This window comes from Hippocampus guttulatus, chromosome 9 (assembly GCF_054856545.1).
Source record: "Hippocampus guttulatus isolate MCC_2025c chromosome 9, RoL_Hgut_1.0, whole genome shotgun sequence".
NCBI classification, from domain to species: domain Eukaryota; kingdom Metazoa; phylum Chordata; class Actinopteri; order Syngnathiformes; family Syngnathidae; genus Hippocampus; species Hippocampus guttulatus.
The window spans coordinates 13,580,001-13,595,787 of record NC_141269.1 but is presented as its reverse complement, the minus strand read 5'-3'; the positions used below and the strand labels follow the sequence as shown (position 1 = coordinate 13,595,787).

At 40.8% G+C, this 15,787-nt stretch overlaps 1 protein-coding gene across 1 annotated transcript; it reads left to right on the top strand.

Annotated features, from left to right (window-relative positions):
- Window positions 1–1,587: 1,587 nt before the first annotated feature.
- Window positions 1,588–12,714, top strand: slc44a1a (solute carrier family 44 member 1a). Its single transcript, XM_086120462.1, has 16 exons — window positions 1,588–1,787; window positions 2,035–2,121; window positions 2,675–2,817; window positions 4,077–4,213; window positions 5,594–5,687; window positions 5,778–5,947; window positions 6,557–6,646; window positions 6,730–6,872; window positions 7,952–8,138; window positions 9,007–9,175; window positions 10,236–10,392; window positions 10,482–10,565; window positions 11,280–11,417; window positions 11,826–12,062; window positions 12,175–12,249; window positions 12,347–12,714. The coding sequence occupies exons 1-16, from the start codon at window positions 1,764–1,766 to the stop codon at window positions 12,350–12,352; spliced, it is 1,941 nt and encodes a 646-aa protein (XP_085976588.1). The 5' UTR covers window positions 1,588–1,763; the 3' UTR covers window positions 12,353–12,714.
- The last annotated feature ends 3,073 nt before the right edge of the window (window positions 12,715–15,787 follow it).

Sequence of the window (15,787 nt, the reverse complement as noted above, 5' to 3'; positions counted from 1 at the left end):
TCAGAAAGAAATTAGGAACAAAGCTCTTTTTGCCCATTCTCGACTATGAGTACGTGCTTTATATTGAGTGTGTCATTCAAATATCTCCAATCCTTGGCGACTGTTTTTCATTCTGCACTTGTTTATCTCTTTTACATCCATGAGGAGTAAACTTGGAGGAAAAAAAGCCTTCAGGTTTACTGCCCCATAGCATGGCAAAAGCTATTCTGCTGCCGAAACTGAAACTGTCTGAAGTTATTTCACCTTGAGTTTTCCATTCTAGCCTGAGAGACTAACAGCTTGAGGCCACCTAAGATCACCTGTGTTTGTTTGTTATTGTGTTACATTTACTTAATAACTTTCTGAATAAATTGTACATGTCAGAGTGGTTTAAATCCAACAGTTTTTTTTTCAATTTTGCTTTGACTTGAGTATATTTTTTAGGCACTCTTCTTTAACTGTGTTACACCGGCCTCCATATATTACTTTGCATACATACGTTATTGGCATTTATTATTTTTTGTGCGGTTTATTTGTTTTAGTTCATCAGAGACACTTGTCTCAAGTGCCGTCACTTGACTTTGTTTCACCAAACCAGGGTGTCTACAAGCGATATTTGACTCCATTTCACCAACCAAAAGGAAACAGGCATTCAATAACATTGCACAAAGGCTACATTTTTAAAGTGACTAATGTATGTGTATGTGAAGCATGGCAGAAAAAAACATCGGATGAAAGAATTCCATGTGACCTGCATTCAGAAGAGCCGGAACACCCCTGTCTTCACATTCAATTTATTTTCATGTTACAACTCGGAAAAAAGATCTGTGCCTGCATAAAAACCCAAGAAGCCATTCTAAGAACTACAGTCAAATTTAGGAAAACACATTTCGGTTTTCAATGTCTTAATTGATGTTGTTGTCCACAAATATGTTATTTATTATTTTACACTTACGTCTGTTTGAACTTCAGGCTGATAAAAAAGAAAATCAAGTTACTCACCAATTACTCCGTACTGGAGTAGCTTTTTTCAGACTTTTGTCAGACTAGTGTTTTATTTAACACTTAAGTCTTGTGATTCAAATGCAACATGAGTACAATTTTGGCTCTTCTACCCACTTCTGATAGCGACAAAAACTAGTTTGGGTGTGGCCCCCTATGTTCCGTTTTCTTTGAAGCAGCCTACTGGCAGCCGCTGGGAGAACATTTTCACTTGTTTTAAATTGCATTTGAAACCTAGCAGTTTTATGAGAGACATTTGATGCAAAGCCAGACAATTACCATCCCATTTCATTGTTCCCTCGTCCCACCACACCAGCAAACGGCTCCAACTGCTGCACGCCACAGTTTTGGGGGAAAAAAGTATTTGCTGCATTCCGCAACACTCGGAAATGAGAAAAATACAAAAGCCGAGCTTTCTGTCACACTCGAGACAAATGTGTCACGAATAAAACACAAAATGATGCGATAAAATGGCAATTTGTCATTTGAAAATGAGACATCAGTGACAACATTACCCAATGTGGGCGTCTGGATAATTCCGTGTTACAAGTATTAATATTTCCCATAACATTGAAGGCACCATGAGTTATTTTGTTGTCTTCCGCGTTTACCTGAGGGAAGTTAGCGAAAAATGGCGTCCTTTGTTGGATACATTACGCTACATTTTTAACAGATGTAGGGCTAGGAAGAAATGAGCTGCGAAACAACTAAACTTTAGTCAAAAAAAGCTCGCTGAAAGTTGTCTTTTTTGACTCGCTACAGTTGTCTCTTCCTCGTCTACAATGGGATGTTGTAGCAGCACGGAGGTAGGTGTGCTTAAAATGGAAAGAAAATCGACAACGTGAACCATCGTAGCGCCATCTGAACAGTGGTGCACGTCTGATGTTGTCCGTGTATAACAATTCACGTCACTTTTCAGACAAAGGGGGCTTGTTTGGCCAGCACAGCCATAACTTCGGGGACTCGCAAACAACCGTTGGTTCTTGGCTCTGCCCAGCTCTCTCCAAACTAAAATAGTCGATCAGAAGTTTCTGTCTGTTCATGTCTTGGCAGAGTAAACGTGACTGGAGCCCGCTGAAGGAGCGCAGTTGTACGGACATTCCATGGCTCATCATCTTCACACTCTTCTGCATTGGAATGGTATGTGTGCCATTGAATGCTTGCTCGGTAGATGTTTCGTGCGAACTTGGAAGTGTTTCTATCCTGCGTCCTCATCCAACATGCAGTCACTCACTGCAATTCAGCTTAACGTTAAAGCCAAAGACAAGAGGAAACTCAAGAGCTGGCTGCTTGAGATTGGATGCTTAAAAATTATGCTCACCTCGTGGGTATACTTCATACGGTCATATGGTAAATTAAAGTTTTAGTCTTTTTGTAATTGCCATCTTATTTCTTTGTTTTTAACTTGTATTTGTACTTTTTGACTGTTTCGTTGAGCAGTATGCCACAGTAGTAACGGTAAAGAGTGAGTGAATATGAGAGGACAACCAAGTAAGGCAATGTAATTATAAGGTCTGTGCCAAATAATTTCAGTGGTCTCAAAGCAAATGACTAAATCCTAATTGGAGCTTTCGAATCAACCTGATGCACATTTGTCATCATCCAAATTGTCGTGCAGGCACAATTAGGATTTGGGAAGAAAAACAATTATTTAACTATTTATTAACGTTCCATTGTTATGTGCTTCATGCAGGTTTGTATATGTGGCTTCACCATCGCCACAGGAGCTGCCTCACGACTTATATCAGGATACGACAGCTATGGCAACGTATGTGGCCACAACAACAGCAAGATCCAGGGCGTTGAGCTCAGCGGCCGGAACATGCTTGAAAATAAGTGGGTGACTGACGCTACACAACAGCCATCTCACGACCATCACTTTCAAGCCCAACTTGCATCTTATCAGTATTTTAACACAACACAACAAATAATGGCATTGTCATGAATTTTTTCCCCACAAAACATGGAAAACTGAACCAAATTTTTTGTTTTTGCTAATTGCTTTTCAAGGGTAGAAATGAATGTTCCTGCTTAACTCATTCAATCCCCATGACGTGTAAATACGTATTGAAAATCCGCTACGGCTCGCTACTCCTTTCTTTTTTCTTTTTTGCGCCATAGTCTGCAGAAGGGTCTGACGCAGCCGTTGACTAAAGATCAGGCTCGTCGGCATTGTAAATCATTTAAAATCTGTCCAGCAAGTGGCAGCGTGTGTTCAGGGATCAGTCATGATCATGCTACAGAATAAGTAGAAGAAGACGAGGGGGAGGGATGCATGGGCGATGTTCTGTCCACTGGAGTAGCTTGTAGTTAGTGCATTCGAACGAGTAGTGATGGAGAAACCAAAACAATTAATCCGTGACAATGCACACGCATGAAATTGCAGGGTGGTGAGGACACAGTCTTGACATAGATGGCTAACACATAGGGAAAGTAGCAAGGTTCGCTGAAGCCAATGACATGTTTTAACATTCTCAATGGTCATGCTTATTATGTAAAAGAAATATGATGGAGTCTGTTAAAACTTAAAAACAATACTGTGTACTTGCTAAAGCATGAAATCCAACTATGAACCGAGGAAATAGACATTGTCGAACCATTTCTAATTGTAAAGCAGCCCTCGGGACATCATGTACACGCACTTGTATGTTCTTGTTAACATTCCTCACATATCTGAATGAAAGGGCAAATGAGATTAAAAATACAAATCAAATGTTTTTATACATTCTCAGAAATGTGTTTAGTGATGTGGTAGATGTCTTCTGCTGAATGGTAAGGTACAGCAGCATTCAGCCGACATGTCCAGTGTTACCAAAACAATGGCGCATGCTTTATTGGTGCTTGATTTTTTTCCATCAAGCCTTTTCTGGTACAATGAGACAACTGTGCAGCGGGGGGCGGCAAATGTCACCGTTTTTTATGGTCTTCCCTCACTAGAACTCCTGACTTGCATTCTAATGCCCCACTGGTCTTCGGTTTTAATATAAGGCAACTGTGTGTTTATACAGTATTAAAAAACAAACAAACCCTAAACTCCACCTAAAAACTAGGTGAGGGAGCAGCTCATTGACATTTTCTATGTGTGTGTCTGTCAGGTATGTATTCTTTCTGGACCCGTGCAACATTGACGTCATAAACAGGAAGATGAAGAGCGTTGCTTTGTGTGTCTCCAAATGTCCTGCTACTGAACTGAAGACCTATTTCGATTTAAAGCAGTTTGCGCTGACTAATGGTGAGAAATGAAACTTGTTGTTGAAATTTGTGTTGGTTGAGTTTGAACTTGAAGTGCAGCTAAAAACGATAACACTTTTACTCCAACGTCAATTCATACAATTAATTTTGTAACACCTCAATACCGCTAACCGATTATTGACCATTCAATTATAGTGCACTGCGTCATTATCCCTGCTGTGATCCTCTCTCTCTCTCTCGCTCTCGCTCTCTTCGAAAATACTTTTCTAATTACCGTACTTTGTGGGCTATTAGGCGCTACTTTTTATTTGCCGCAATATCAGTGAACGGGTCTATTTTAAAACATTTTCATACATAAGAGGCACCGGGTTATAAAGCGTATCATATTTGTGAAGCATTGTATGTCCGCTTATCCTCACGGGGGTCGCAGGCGTGCTGGAGCCTATCCCAGCTGTCTTGGGGTAGGAAGTGGGGGAAACACGAGACCGGTTGTCAGCCAATCGCAGGGCTCACATAGCCGAATAACCATTCACGCTTACAATCACACTTAGGGACAATTTGGAGTGTTCTATCAACCTGCAACGCATGTTTTTGCCATGTGAGAGGAAACCAGAGTACCCAGAGAAAACCCACGCAGGCACGGGGAGAACATGCAAACTCCACACAGTAATGCCAGAGGCAAAATCGAAACCTGTATCTCTGCAGTGTGAGGCCGACGTGCTAACTATAGTCGAACACCCTGCTGCCCCGATTGTTTAATGGATTATTCTAATTGTACCCTACGTTTATTTGATAGATTCAGAACGGACACTAAATATGAGTAGCGGCGCATGTCTCTTTTGAGTTTGGGGTTACCTTGAGAAGAGGAATGGATCCTTTGACAGACGAAAAAAAAGTTAGAATATCGCAAGTTAATTTTGGGACGGGTTGTTTGGCTAATGCTAAATGCTATCTTGGTGGACAGTTCAATTACCGGTACTGTAAAACAGGTCCTTGTACTCAACATTATCCAACGTCTCGTACCGGCAGCCTTTGGTCGCTGGCTCTGGAGTTTACATCAGGTTCCCACATTATAACACTGGAAACTCGCTGTCAGAAATGCTCAGGTTGCGTTTGTCACATCCATTCTTGACTAACATTAGGCTCGTAGGACAGAATTTTTCACGATTCTTAGACACAAAAGCAGGAAGCAGTTCTAGTTGCAGCATGTCGAAAACATGCACAACTGCTAGCGATTAGATGCAGATGAGAATGCAAACGTAACACGAAGGAATTTGAACCTGAACAACCGACATCCATCCATTAATAAGGCACACCGGATTACAAGGCGCATTGTCGATTTTTGAGAAAAGTCAAGAATTTAAAGTGTATTTCATGGTCCGAAAAATACAGTACTTTGACAATGTCTTTCTCTGAAAAGGATCTGCCCTCTGCACATACGATATCAGTCCAGCAAGATACCCGGGCAACTCTGATCGATTTACCAAATGTCCCAAGCTTCCTATTCCAGCAAGGTAATCAAGCTTTTAATGTTTTGCTTTCCATCATTTTCATCATTTATACAAATTTTGAATTGCACCCCTTCTTTTTTTTTTTTTTCTCAGTAAATCGGTGCCAATGTTCCGCCGTTGCATACCAGCAGACATCAGCTGCTACGCGGAATTGGCCCTCTCCTTTTTCACATTCATTAGTGACAACAACGTTTTCCGCCGAGTCGTAGCTGGAGTGATGGCCAGCAAGGACATCATTATGGGACTTTGTCTGCTGTCCTTAGGTGAAGTGTGTGCACACACACACGCACACACACACGCACACGCACATATACCATGATGAACTATGTTAAAAAACACATGGCAAGACACAGAGAACCTATGAGGAAAAGAGCACCCAACCCGTCCTCATTCTGGGCCCACCACAATAGCGGGGTTCGGCATGGTGGACATCTGCCATGTTTGCAAAAATTCATGGACCTTTGTGTGGTGGAGGAATTCACCACTCTCCTTCTACAGTGTTTGTGTAGGCCAAAATGTTGTGTGAAATCCTCTTTTTCCCTACTTCCCTCGTTCCCCCTCACTTACCAAAGCCGTTTGATTCAAAGATAGAAGACAATTTAAGCCAATGAAGGTGACAGACTGGTTTTATTCAGTGCACTCGTTCGTCTGTGGCAGAAGTGGCTCTGCCTCCTCCTTAAGCTAAAACCATGTGATTAGCGGCTAGTCGACGTCACGCTCTAAACGCCGTGGTGGAGTAGTAAAGTTGACGAGTCTGTGCAACCTCTCATTCTGCATCACGGTTCGACCGCCAAATTTGGAGTGACTTTTGAGGCATACAGTTTTTCATCTGAGTATTTCAGTTGAACTTGAAATTGTTTTGTTTGATGCAGTTCTTTCCCTGATCATGATGGTCGTCATCCGTTACATCTCCAAAGTGCTGGTGTGGATTCTCACGATTCTGGTTGTCATTGGCACTCTAGGTAACTGTCGGCACCTGCTCTCTGTGTTTCTTGCATATATTTAAAAGAAAAAAAACTGGAGTTGGTGCCCAACCTTTTTGCAGGAGGAACAGGCGTCCTCTGGTGGCTGTATGCGGACCACAGGAACGCCCTCAAAACCAACACCGCCTCTGTCTTTGGGAAAGAAGTAGCGGCTGATAATGTGAAAGCGCTTCTCGTGTATGCCATTTGTGCTACTGTTTTCACGGTATGTCAGCAGACGTTTTGTTTTAAGCATCTGATTATTCAAACACGAGACGGCAAAGAACACAATTGCCGTTGGTCTTTCTATCTTTGGATGTTTTTCTGTTCATGTCATTTTAATAATTTAGAGGGGATCATTTGGTTTAATTTTGCCTCTCATTTTTCGTTCTCAAACAGATAAGTTAGAGCAGCATGTGATTCGGCCACTACTGGATGATGAAGTGTTGTTTTCATTCATATTATGGAAATGGAATGGATTTCATGGCTCAAACTACCGCCTTCGTGAAATCTTTATTAACTCTACGATGTTTTAAACAAGATTTTACAATTATTAACAGTGATAAAAGTGCCAACCCTGACGATGACACCGGACAAAAGCATTGGCACATAAATATTTCTCACACTCAGTCTGTTGCTCCGATGAGTACAGTACATGGTACTGAGACCAGCTGCGAATGAGGACTATATTTTCCAACGTTAATAATTTGTACTATTAATGTACCACAATTTGTCATCCCAAAAACATTCAATGACATTTCAAATGCATCTCACATTACTATTAAAAATAAAGGGCTTACGGATGATTCGATTCAACTACAACAAAAAAAACAAACCAAAACAAAATAACCTTACTAGATATGTTCATGGACATTCACTTGTGTCAAAGACTGCAATGTCCACTAATAACCGAGGCTAAACTTACCTTCTCCCCGACATGCAAAGCTTACCTCTCAGTATTCCTATTTTAAGAGACTGTATCGTATGGCATCGTCGGTCATTTCAGAAAGAGCACGAAAATGGCAACTAGGCGAGTTTTTCGTGAAATAGCTCGGAATACAGTAGATATGCAAATGGGGAAATTTGTGAATGGTGAACTGCAAATATGCAGTGGTCGAGTGTCACACCCCCTTCCCCCAAAAAGTGTTATTAATTTAAGGCAACCATTTGAGAAGCAAATGGTTGCCTTAAATTGGTTGATTTTTGGTTGATTTTTTTTAAATCCATGTGAGAAATTGCTTTTTCAGTCCAAAGTTGTAATTTAATCAAATCTAAGGCTTGTGGAACCCACTTTCTCTCCCCCAGGTGGTTCTCCTGCTGATCATGGTCTTCTTGAGGAAGCGCGTGGCACTAACGATTTCTCTGTTCCACGTGGCTGGAAAAGTGTTCATCCACATTCCCTTGCTGGTCCTGCAGCCTTTCTGGACCTTTCTCTGCCTGATGCTCTTCTGGGTCTATTGGCTGGCCGTCTTTCTCCTCCTCGGACTTTCAGGTTGAATGCGGCGAATTTTTGTCTGCTTTTGTATGCAGTGCGTTAGTTTTGTATGCTAAATAAGTTGATCGTGAGGCCCTTTCTTCACTTCACTTGCAAGAAGTTAGTTTTGTGACATTTTGTCCTGATCTCGTGACGCAACTTAACTCCCACATCCGGAATCTTGTGCCGGTCTCGTGGTGTGGGAGGACAGAGTCAAAGAGCCGCTTCTCTTCTCATCTCCCACTTCTCTTTTCAGTCTTGCAGTTAGCTCAATATTATTCTCAGCAAAATTTAGCCATTTGGCCACTGAGCTGTACAAAGAAACTCTAAACAATGCAATTCATGTCCTTACGCGAGTGGAACATCTTTGTGGACTAATCAAACCAAAGTGGAAAATGATAAGAGAGGCATTCTAAAGCGTTTCACCCCTAATTTGTGAGATTGGATTGCTTAATTTTCCCAATGTATTGCGCATTCTCTTCATGAGTGTTAAATCAGGGAACGAATCATCTTTGTTGGTGTTTTAAAAATCATTTGATTGTTTTTTGTTTTTTTTTAATGTAGTGTAGAAAATTCCTTGGAATGGTCAATTTTGTTTGCTTTAAGGCATAATTACCAAAACGATGAAAAAATACATTCACATTTTCACTTTGTGACATGAATCAATTCGAATTTAGCAAATTGAATATTCAAATTTATTAAGAGGCATCTATAAATGAGTATTTTTTTTTATTAATCTGTTAGTTGATCACATTCAATTAGTTTTTAGGTTGGTGACAGCCCACCTGTGCGAAGAGCCTTTTGTAATATAATACTGACCTTATCTGGCAACGAGTTCAACAAATCGGATATAATCCAACATGTGCGTCACTTCTGCTCTTTACAGGAAGTCCGGTGAAGAACAACTCCACAAATATGGTGGAGTATCCGATGAACGGACCCGCTCAATACTTGGTCTGGTATCACGCAGTGGGTCTCATCTGGATCAGCGAGTTCATCCTCGCCTTTCAACAGATGACCATCGCTGGTGCTGTGGTCACCTACTACTTCACACGGTAACGACCATCGTCTGGTGGGGTTTATTAGCATAATACCGTTTTTATTTTTATTCCTTTTTGGTGTCATTCCACAACAATCTTACCCATGAAAAAGTCATGTGGATTGAATAAATGAATGTGCCCAACTCAAATTGTTGCCGACATATTGTGGGCAGGCGGCCCGGTAGTCCAGTGGTTAGCACGTCGGCTTCACAGTGCAGAGGTACCGGGTTCGATTCCAGCGCCGGCCTCCCTGTGTGGAGTTTGCATGCTCTCCCCGGGCCTGCGTGGGTTTTCTCCGGGTGCTCCGGTTTCCTCCCACATTCCAAAAACATGCATGGCAGGCTGATTGAACTCTCTAAAATTGTCCCTAGGTGTGAATGTGAGCGTGGATGGTTGTTTGTCTCTGTGTGCCCTGCGATTGGCTGGCAACCGATTCAGGGTGTCCCCCGCCTACTGCCCGGAGATGGCTGGGATAGGCTCCAGCACCCCCCGCGACCCTAGTGAGGATCAAGCGGTTCGGAAAATGGATGGATGGATATTGTGGGCATCACCTGGATGTAGTTGGATGTGGAGGGAGTACTGCAAAACACAAATACTGTGCATTTTTTGACTTCTTATTCAAAGGATCCAAATTTTCAAGCAGGAAATTTGAGAAATGCCTAGAACAATTCATGAACAAATCATCCAGTTCAAATTGACATGACATTGTCGTAGGATGCAATTTTCAAATCTTTGTACGTATTGTTGTGTTAAGCAATATAGTGTCCAGATAAGATGTGCAGTCCACATGTTTACATGTACCGTACTTGTTTCACTAAAAAGTGAAATGAGAAAGCCACAGATTTGTTTGGATTATTATGGTAATCTAATTTATGACTTTTGTTCACTTTTTTAGTTTTTCATATTAAATCATTGTTCATTGCCTTTATTTTTACCTACGCCTAACAGGTCAAATCCAAATATTACAATGCATATTTTGCTTGAATGGATTGTAGAAGCTTCCACTGGAATGTTTTGGGTTTTTTTTTTTTTTTAACTGGCAGCCATCCGTATTTTCATAGTTGCTCTTCTGCAGGAATAAATCGAATATGCCATCCACTCCTATCTTGTCCGCAACGGTTCGTACCCTCCGCTACCATCTCGGTACTCTGGCCAAAGGCTCCTTCATCATCACGCTGGTCAAGATTCCACGTCTCATCCTGACCTATATCCACAGTCAACTCAAAGGAAAAGTGAGCCTACCTGGGGGAAAAAAAATCAATTAAAATTCCACTCCTAGGGTTACTTTTGTGATGATAACTTTGTGCGATATTTTTCCCAGGAGAATGCGTGTGCTCGCTGCATGCTAAAAACATGCGTGTGCTGCTTATGGTGTTTGGAAAAGTGTCTGGCATACTTGAATCAGGTAAGTGAAATCCAGTTCGGACTTGGGCTGGGCGATATGGCCTTAAAAAATATTTGGGGTTTTTTTTCCACACAAAAAATATATATATATATCAAGATTAATGATTTTCTTCTAGTTACATTTTAAATGCTTGGCATGACTTGTCAAATAGCAACACAGCATCACCTCAAGCTCTCGCACACACACTTTTCCTCTGTGGAGTTCTTCAGGTGAGGCAAGGCGACCCAAGCAAAACATTTGCACCTTGGTCGCACATATCTCGGGTCAAAAGTTGGCAAAAGATTACACGTCGATGAATCGCATGCAGCATAATTGGACACCATGTGTTTGGCAATGTTCAGCACTATTGACTCTTCATTGCTTTCCACTGGGCAAATCATTGTTGAAACGACTCCTCATGTCTGTTTCTTAGCAAGAACTAATGTTGGAAGTCACTTTTTCAAAAACGGTTGCAAAAAGGGTCAGGAAATTCCTTCAATATCTTTGCAGTTCTTAGTTTGGCAAATCTGTTTTTTTGTTGTTATTTTTTTTCTATAGTAGCTCCTCTGTGTTCATGCTTATGTTGTTGTGTGTACGCTAGCAAAGATGTGCTTTCAGCAACAGAAGCTGACTTGAATTCATTTCAAAAATTGATGAATCACCCAGCCCCTCGGCAAAAACATGACATGAGCATTTCATGAATTTAATGACTCGACCCAATGTGTGGTTGTATAGAATGCTTATACAGCCACAGCCATCAACAGCACCAGTTTCTGCACATCAGCTCGTGATGCTTTCGTCATCCTGGTGGAGAATGCCGTGCGAGTAGCGACCATCAACACCGTGGGCGACTTTGTGCTCTTTTTGGGAAAGGTACCGTACTGAAGCCCTTAAATACATTATCCCACTAAAGTAACAACACCCCAACATAATTTTTAACATGTAATCAACTGTTTTCATGGGATAACACAAAACCAAAGACAGTTTGGTACAATGTCGTAAGGTTGATTAACAGTGTAAATTTACTTTCCCCTCAAAGTAACTCAACCATACGGCGCAACAAAAGTGATTACACCCCTTAGTGAAAATGTCATAAGTGGGCATTTTTAGCCATTTTCCCCTCTCGTTGTTATGTGACTCTTTAGTTATAAAAGATCTCTGGTATAATACTGTAGATGACAAAAAAACGTGTTGGGTGTACTTTTGTGAGTTTTCTGCATCGCTCAGACTTGGCGTTCTGCCGACCTGACTAATCTTTTGTGATGTGTGTCTGCATGATAGGTGCTCATTGTGGCCTGCACGGCATTCGCCGGCGTGCTGGCGTTGAACTACCAGCGCGAGTACACCGTGTGGGTCCTTCCCCTCCTCATCGTTTGCGTGTTTGCCTACATGGTGGCCCACTGTTTCCTCTCGGTGTTCGAGAACGTGGTGGACGTGCTCTTCCTCTGCTTTGCCGTCGACAGCAAGTACAACGACGGAAGCGCCGGTCGGGAGTACTTCATGGACAAGACCTTAATGGTACCAGCGCTCGTATTGTTTGTTGAATTTTTACAGGTGTTTTTCGTGGTAATCCCCACTGTGTCATAGAAATCCACCTTATATATTTATTTATTTTTGTTTGTTTTGCCAGGAATATGTTGAGAATAGTAAGAAAAGCGGCCGTTACAAGCCAGAGGACGGAAGTGGACGAGAGATGAAGCCTATGGTGAGTTCAGAAATGTTGTTCAGTTACATTGCGAGCTGCGACATGCGTGTGCAAGTTAATTCAACTGAATGAATTCAAGTTTTTTTTTTCTTTGCAGACGTGAGAAGGGATGCGAGATTGATGGAGAGAGTCATAACCAAGGAACCTATTAATAACGCCGACAGAAGATTTTTAGTTTTTCTGTTTTTGTTAGTTTTTTTTTTTAACTTACTCTGACAGAAGATTATTTGTTTTGTTTTTATGACACTACAGTTTGGGGTTGTGTTCAAAATCTTTCAAATGTCTTTCTTCGACCCCAAATACAGGTTTGTTTTTGTTTTACAGCTCACCAAGAACCGATTTAACATGGTTTAACATGTTTGGGAACTAAAAACACTCGGTGTACATTTTTCAGCTTTACAATAACTGTGTGACTGTTTTGTAACTGTTTTTGTACCTCAAATAAATAAGTAAGGTCTCTTGTGATCTGGAATTCACAAACCTCTTCCTGAATTGTACGCCTCCCTTCCTAAACAGCAGGGGGCAGAAATGCATTGAAGTTCAATCATCAAGTCATACTGTTGTGGATGTACAAATTAGGCAAGTTAAAGCAAAACAAGTAGATAATATAAATTGTGCATCTCAATAAATTATAATAACTTGGAGAGCTTTTTTTTTTTTTTGTATTTCAGTTCAAGCACAAATTCATATCCGGTATATTCACGGCACGCCCTGAATCCAATTTTATTTTTCATAGTTTTATGACAAATCAACTTTGGTTACAGTTGCACTTTAAAAAGGAACTATGGAAACTATGGAGATACTCATTCACTAAGATGCACGTCTATTAAATGTCCTTCCGTGTATATGAAGGTCTCTTGTACTGTCTCTTGTTCAAAAAGCATCTGATAAAGCACATTAAACAGTTTTTGTTCCTCACTATCCATTATAAGCGGATGAGAAACAGGAAATGAAAAGAACCGATCCTAAAGGTTAGTGAGAACCAAAAACAAATTAAGGAAGAGAGTTTTATAAAAGACCCACACAGGAAATATCTTGTCTGATTTTTTTCAAGGGTGAACAATCTCGATTGCCTCCATTTTGTGTGGAACCTAACTAACCTTAAACTGAAGCTCGCGTTCCAATTGTTAAATCGGATTAATATGACATCATATCCTCACACGCCTCTTATTAATTTGTTGATATAAAAATGGTGTCTGAGGCACATTGGTGAGAACTTGTCCCCCCAAAAATGTAAGGGAAGCTGTAAAAATCAAGTCTTTTTCAGGAGATGCCAATCAAAGATGACACACACAATCTCACTGATGCATACATTACTGCCTGGTGCCCATTTGCCTTCCAGTGCCGAGTGAAGCCACAATGCCATTAGGTCATCGATGGGAAAGCTCTCTTTGTATGCTGCTGCCTGTCTCCTCCCATAAAACCCACAAATACAGAGGAGCAGCGCTTGATGGCCAGCTTTAAGTCACAGCTAAGTGATCCCTTTAGTACTCACAGAGCGCAAGTCGTTCCTGGAAGCCCTTTGTTGAGAGGGCGAAAAAGACAGGAAAACACTTCTTTTGGCAGGCCTGCGCCACAGGATGGAACATTTGAGTGATTACGCGGATTTTTTTTGCTTTTAATACATAGAGTACCTTCAGTCACTTGAAAGTATGAAATTGTCATGACTAAAGGTTAAACAGTAGCGCGGATCCTTTAGTTTGGTAGAAGAGTAAACCAAATTTTACAGTAACTTTTTCTTTTACACTATAATGCAGTTTTGAGTACATTGAGTTACTTCATGACGTTTTAGTAGTTAATTGTACACAAAATGTAGAAAAGTGACTTTTCACTACAACTCATTTTTTCTTGGAACAAAATCACATTTTTCTTGTCCATTATTTTAACAGATAAATGCATTCTGGCTCACTGCTGTAGGCAGCTAACCAGTCAGAATGAACTCGGAGTTAGTATGAAATGTTATGCACGGTAAATCGTTGAAACAATGTTTAGTTCGTTGACTCATTTAGTTTTCCTTTCTTTTGAATGTTACAATGGCTTCTCGACCTGGGAATTTGAGATGGAGAGGTCCCCAGACCAATGGGCGGACATTTTTTCTTTCTCCTGCCACATGATGAGGCCCCGAATACCAACAAATGAGCAGTCACCGTGTTCTTAGGTCATAATGTTTGGACTATACGATGCATATTATAAGTGTCTTCAGTACGCCAGGCCGACATACATCTCTACAAGTCTGGTTATTGTTGGTTCCTGCTCCATTCTCTTCTTTCTCCCCCAAGACCAGCACCACCTCATCACTAAGGCCGCTGGTGCGCTGTTGCGCATGCAAGATGGCTTATAAATCGTCTTGTATTTGTTGAACAGTATTCTGTAATTACCTTTAATAAAAAAAAATGAGGGGGCGGGGGGGGGGGGTTTATCGGACATTATTTTGGAATTAGGGCTTATTTAAAAAATATAAATACATAAATAACTTGCTGGCCTGGAATTGAGCAGCCGTTCAGGGCTCGTCCAAAATTTCTCAATTGCCACCACACCCCTTGTGGTAATCTAGTTTTAGAGGATGACAACTATTACTACAATGACAGTATATTAAAGTATTTAGAATTTTTTGACATACAATATAAAATATAGCGCACATTTTAGAATGTGCACTATATTTTGTAGTTGCCAAGAATTGGAAGAAAATCAGACGATCAGCCTCACACAGGCACCATGGTTGTTCACGACCATAAAACATACTATACAGCACAGTATAGTTATTTTCACCACTCTCGAGTGATTTTTATGGCTGCCTGTCAACATATGGTTGGCTTTTTACCGACTGTTAATTATTTTGCCGACAAGCAGTGTTCATCATGTGGTGTGTTCTCAACACAGCAGATGATGAAATAAGGATTTGACCTGAAGAAAACAAGGCCGGCTTCAAATGGTGAATAGTTTACAGCCATTAAATCTATCCTGGCTGTCGCACTTGCTAATGTGCGTGCTGATGCAGCCACAGTAACATGAGCTTCCTGTGTGCATGTGTGTGTTCCAGTGTATTGACTAACAGTGACCATTAAAGTAAGCCCTCCTGCCTCCTCAGCAGCTCGGCTCAGAGCTCAGGAACTTTTTCAACAATTAGAGTTGCGCAATGAAAAGAGCATTGCAAACATAAAAACAGTGAGGGCGGCTGAGTATAGAACAATCAAAAACGTCATCAATATGAGCTACCCACCCAATGAATTTTGGTTGCCATAATGGCACGTAAAAAATGTTAAAAAGCACCAGATCTTTGAAGATAGCTATTGGCGACTATAAAGTATTTTATGATTGCCCCCCCATCTCTTTTTTCTATTGTATGTGTGTTGCAGTTATAATAGTTTGGGATTTTACTAAATAGTTTATTTTTTAAATGTTTAATTTCCTTTACTTTTAACTAATATTTCAGAGCAGATTTGTTAGTTTTTGGGGGGATTTTTCCTTTTTTAAATGGTTCATTTAATTAGTTTTAGTATGAGTTTTTTTAATGGAGTATTTGTTGAGTGCAAGATAT

Excerpts from the sequence above, each read along its gene's own strand:
- slc44a1a (XM_086120462.1), top strand. The coding sequence starts at position 1,764 with ATGGGATGTTGTAGCAGCACGGAG. Across the intron at positions 1,788-2,034 it reads GATGTTGTAGCAGCACGGAG|AGTAAACGTGACTGGAGCCC; the intron begins GTAGGTGTGCTT and ends ATGTCTTGGCAG. Across the intron at positions 11,418-11,825 it reads TTGTGCTCTTTTTGGGAAAG|GTGCTCATTGTGGCCTGCAC; the intron begins GTACCGTACTGA and ends TCTGCATGATAG.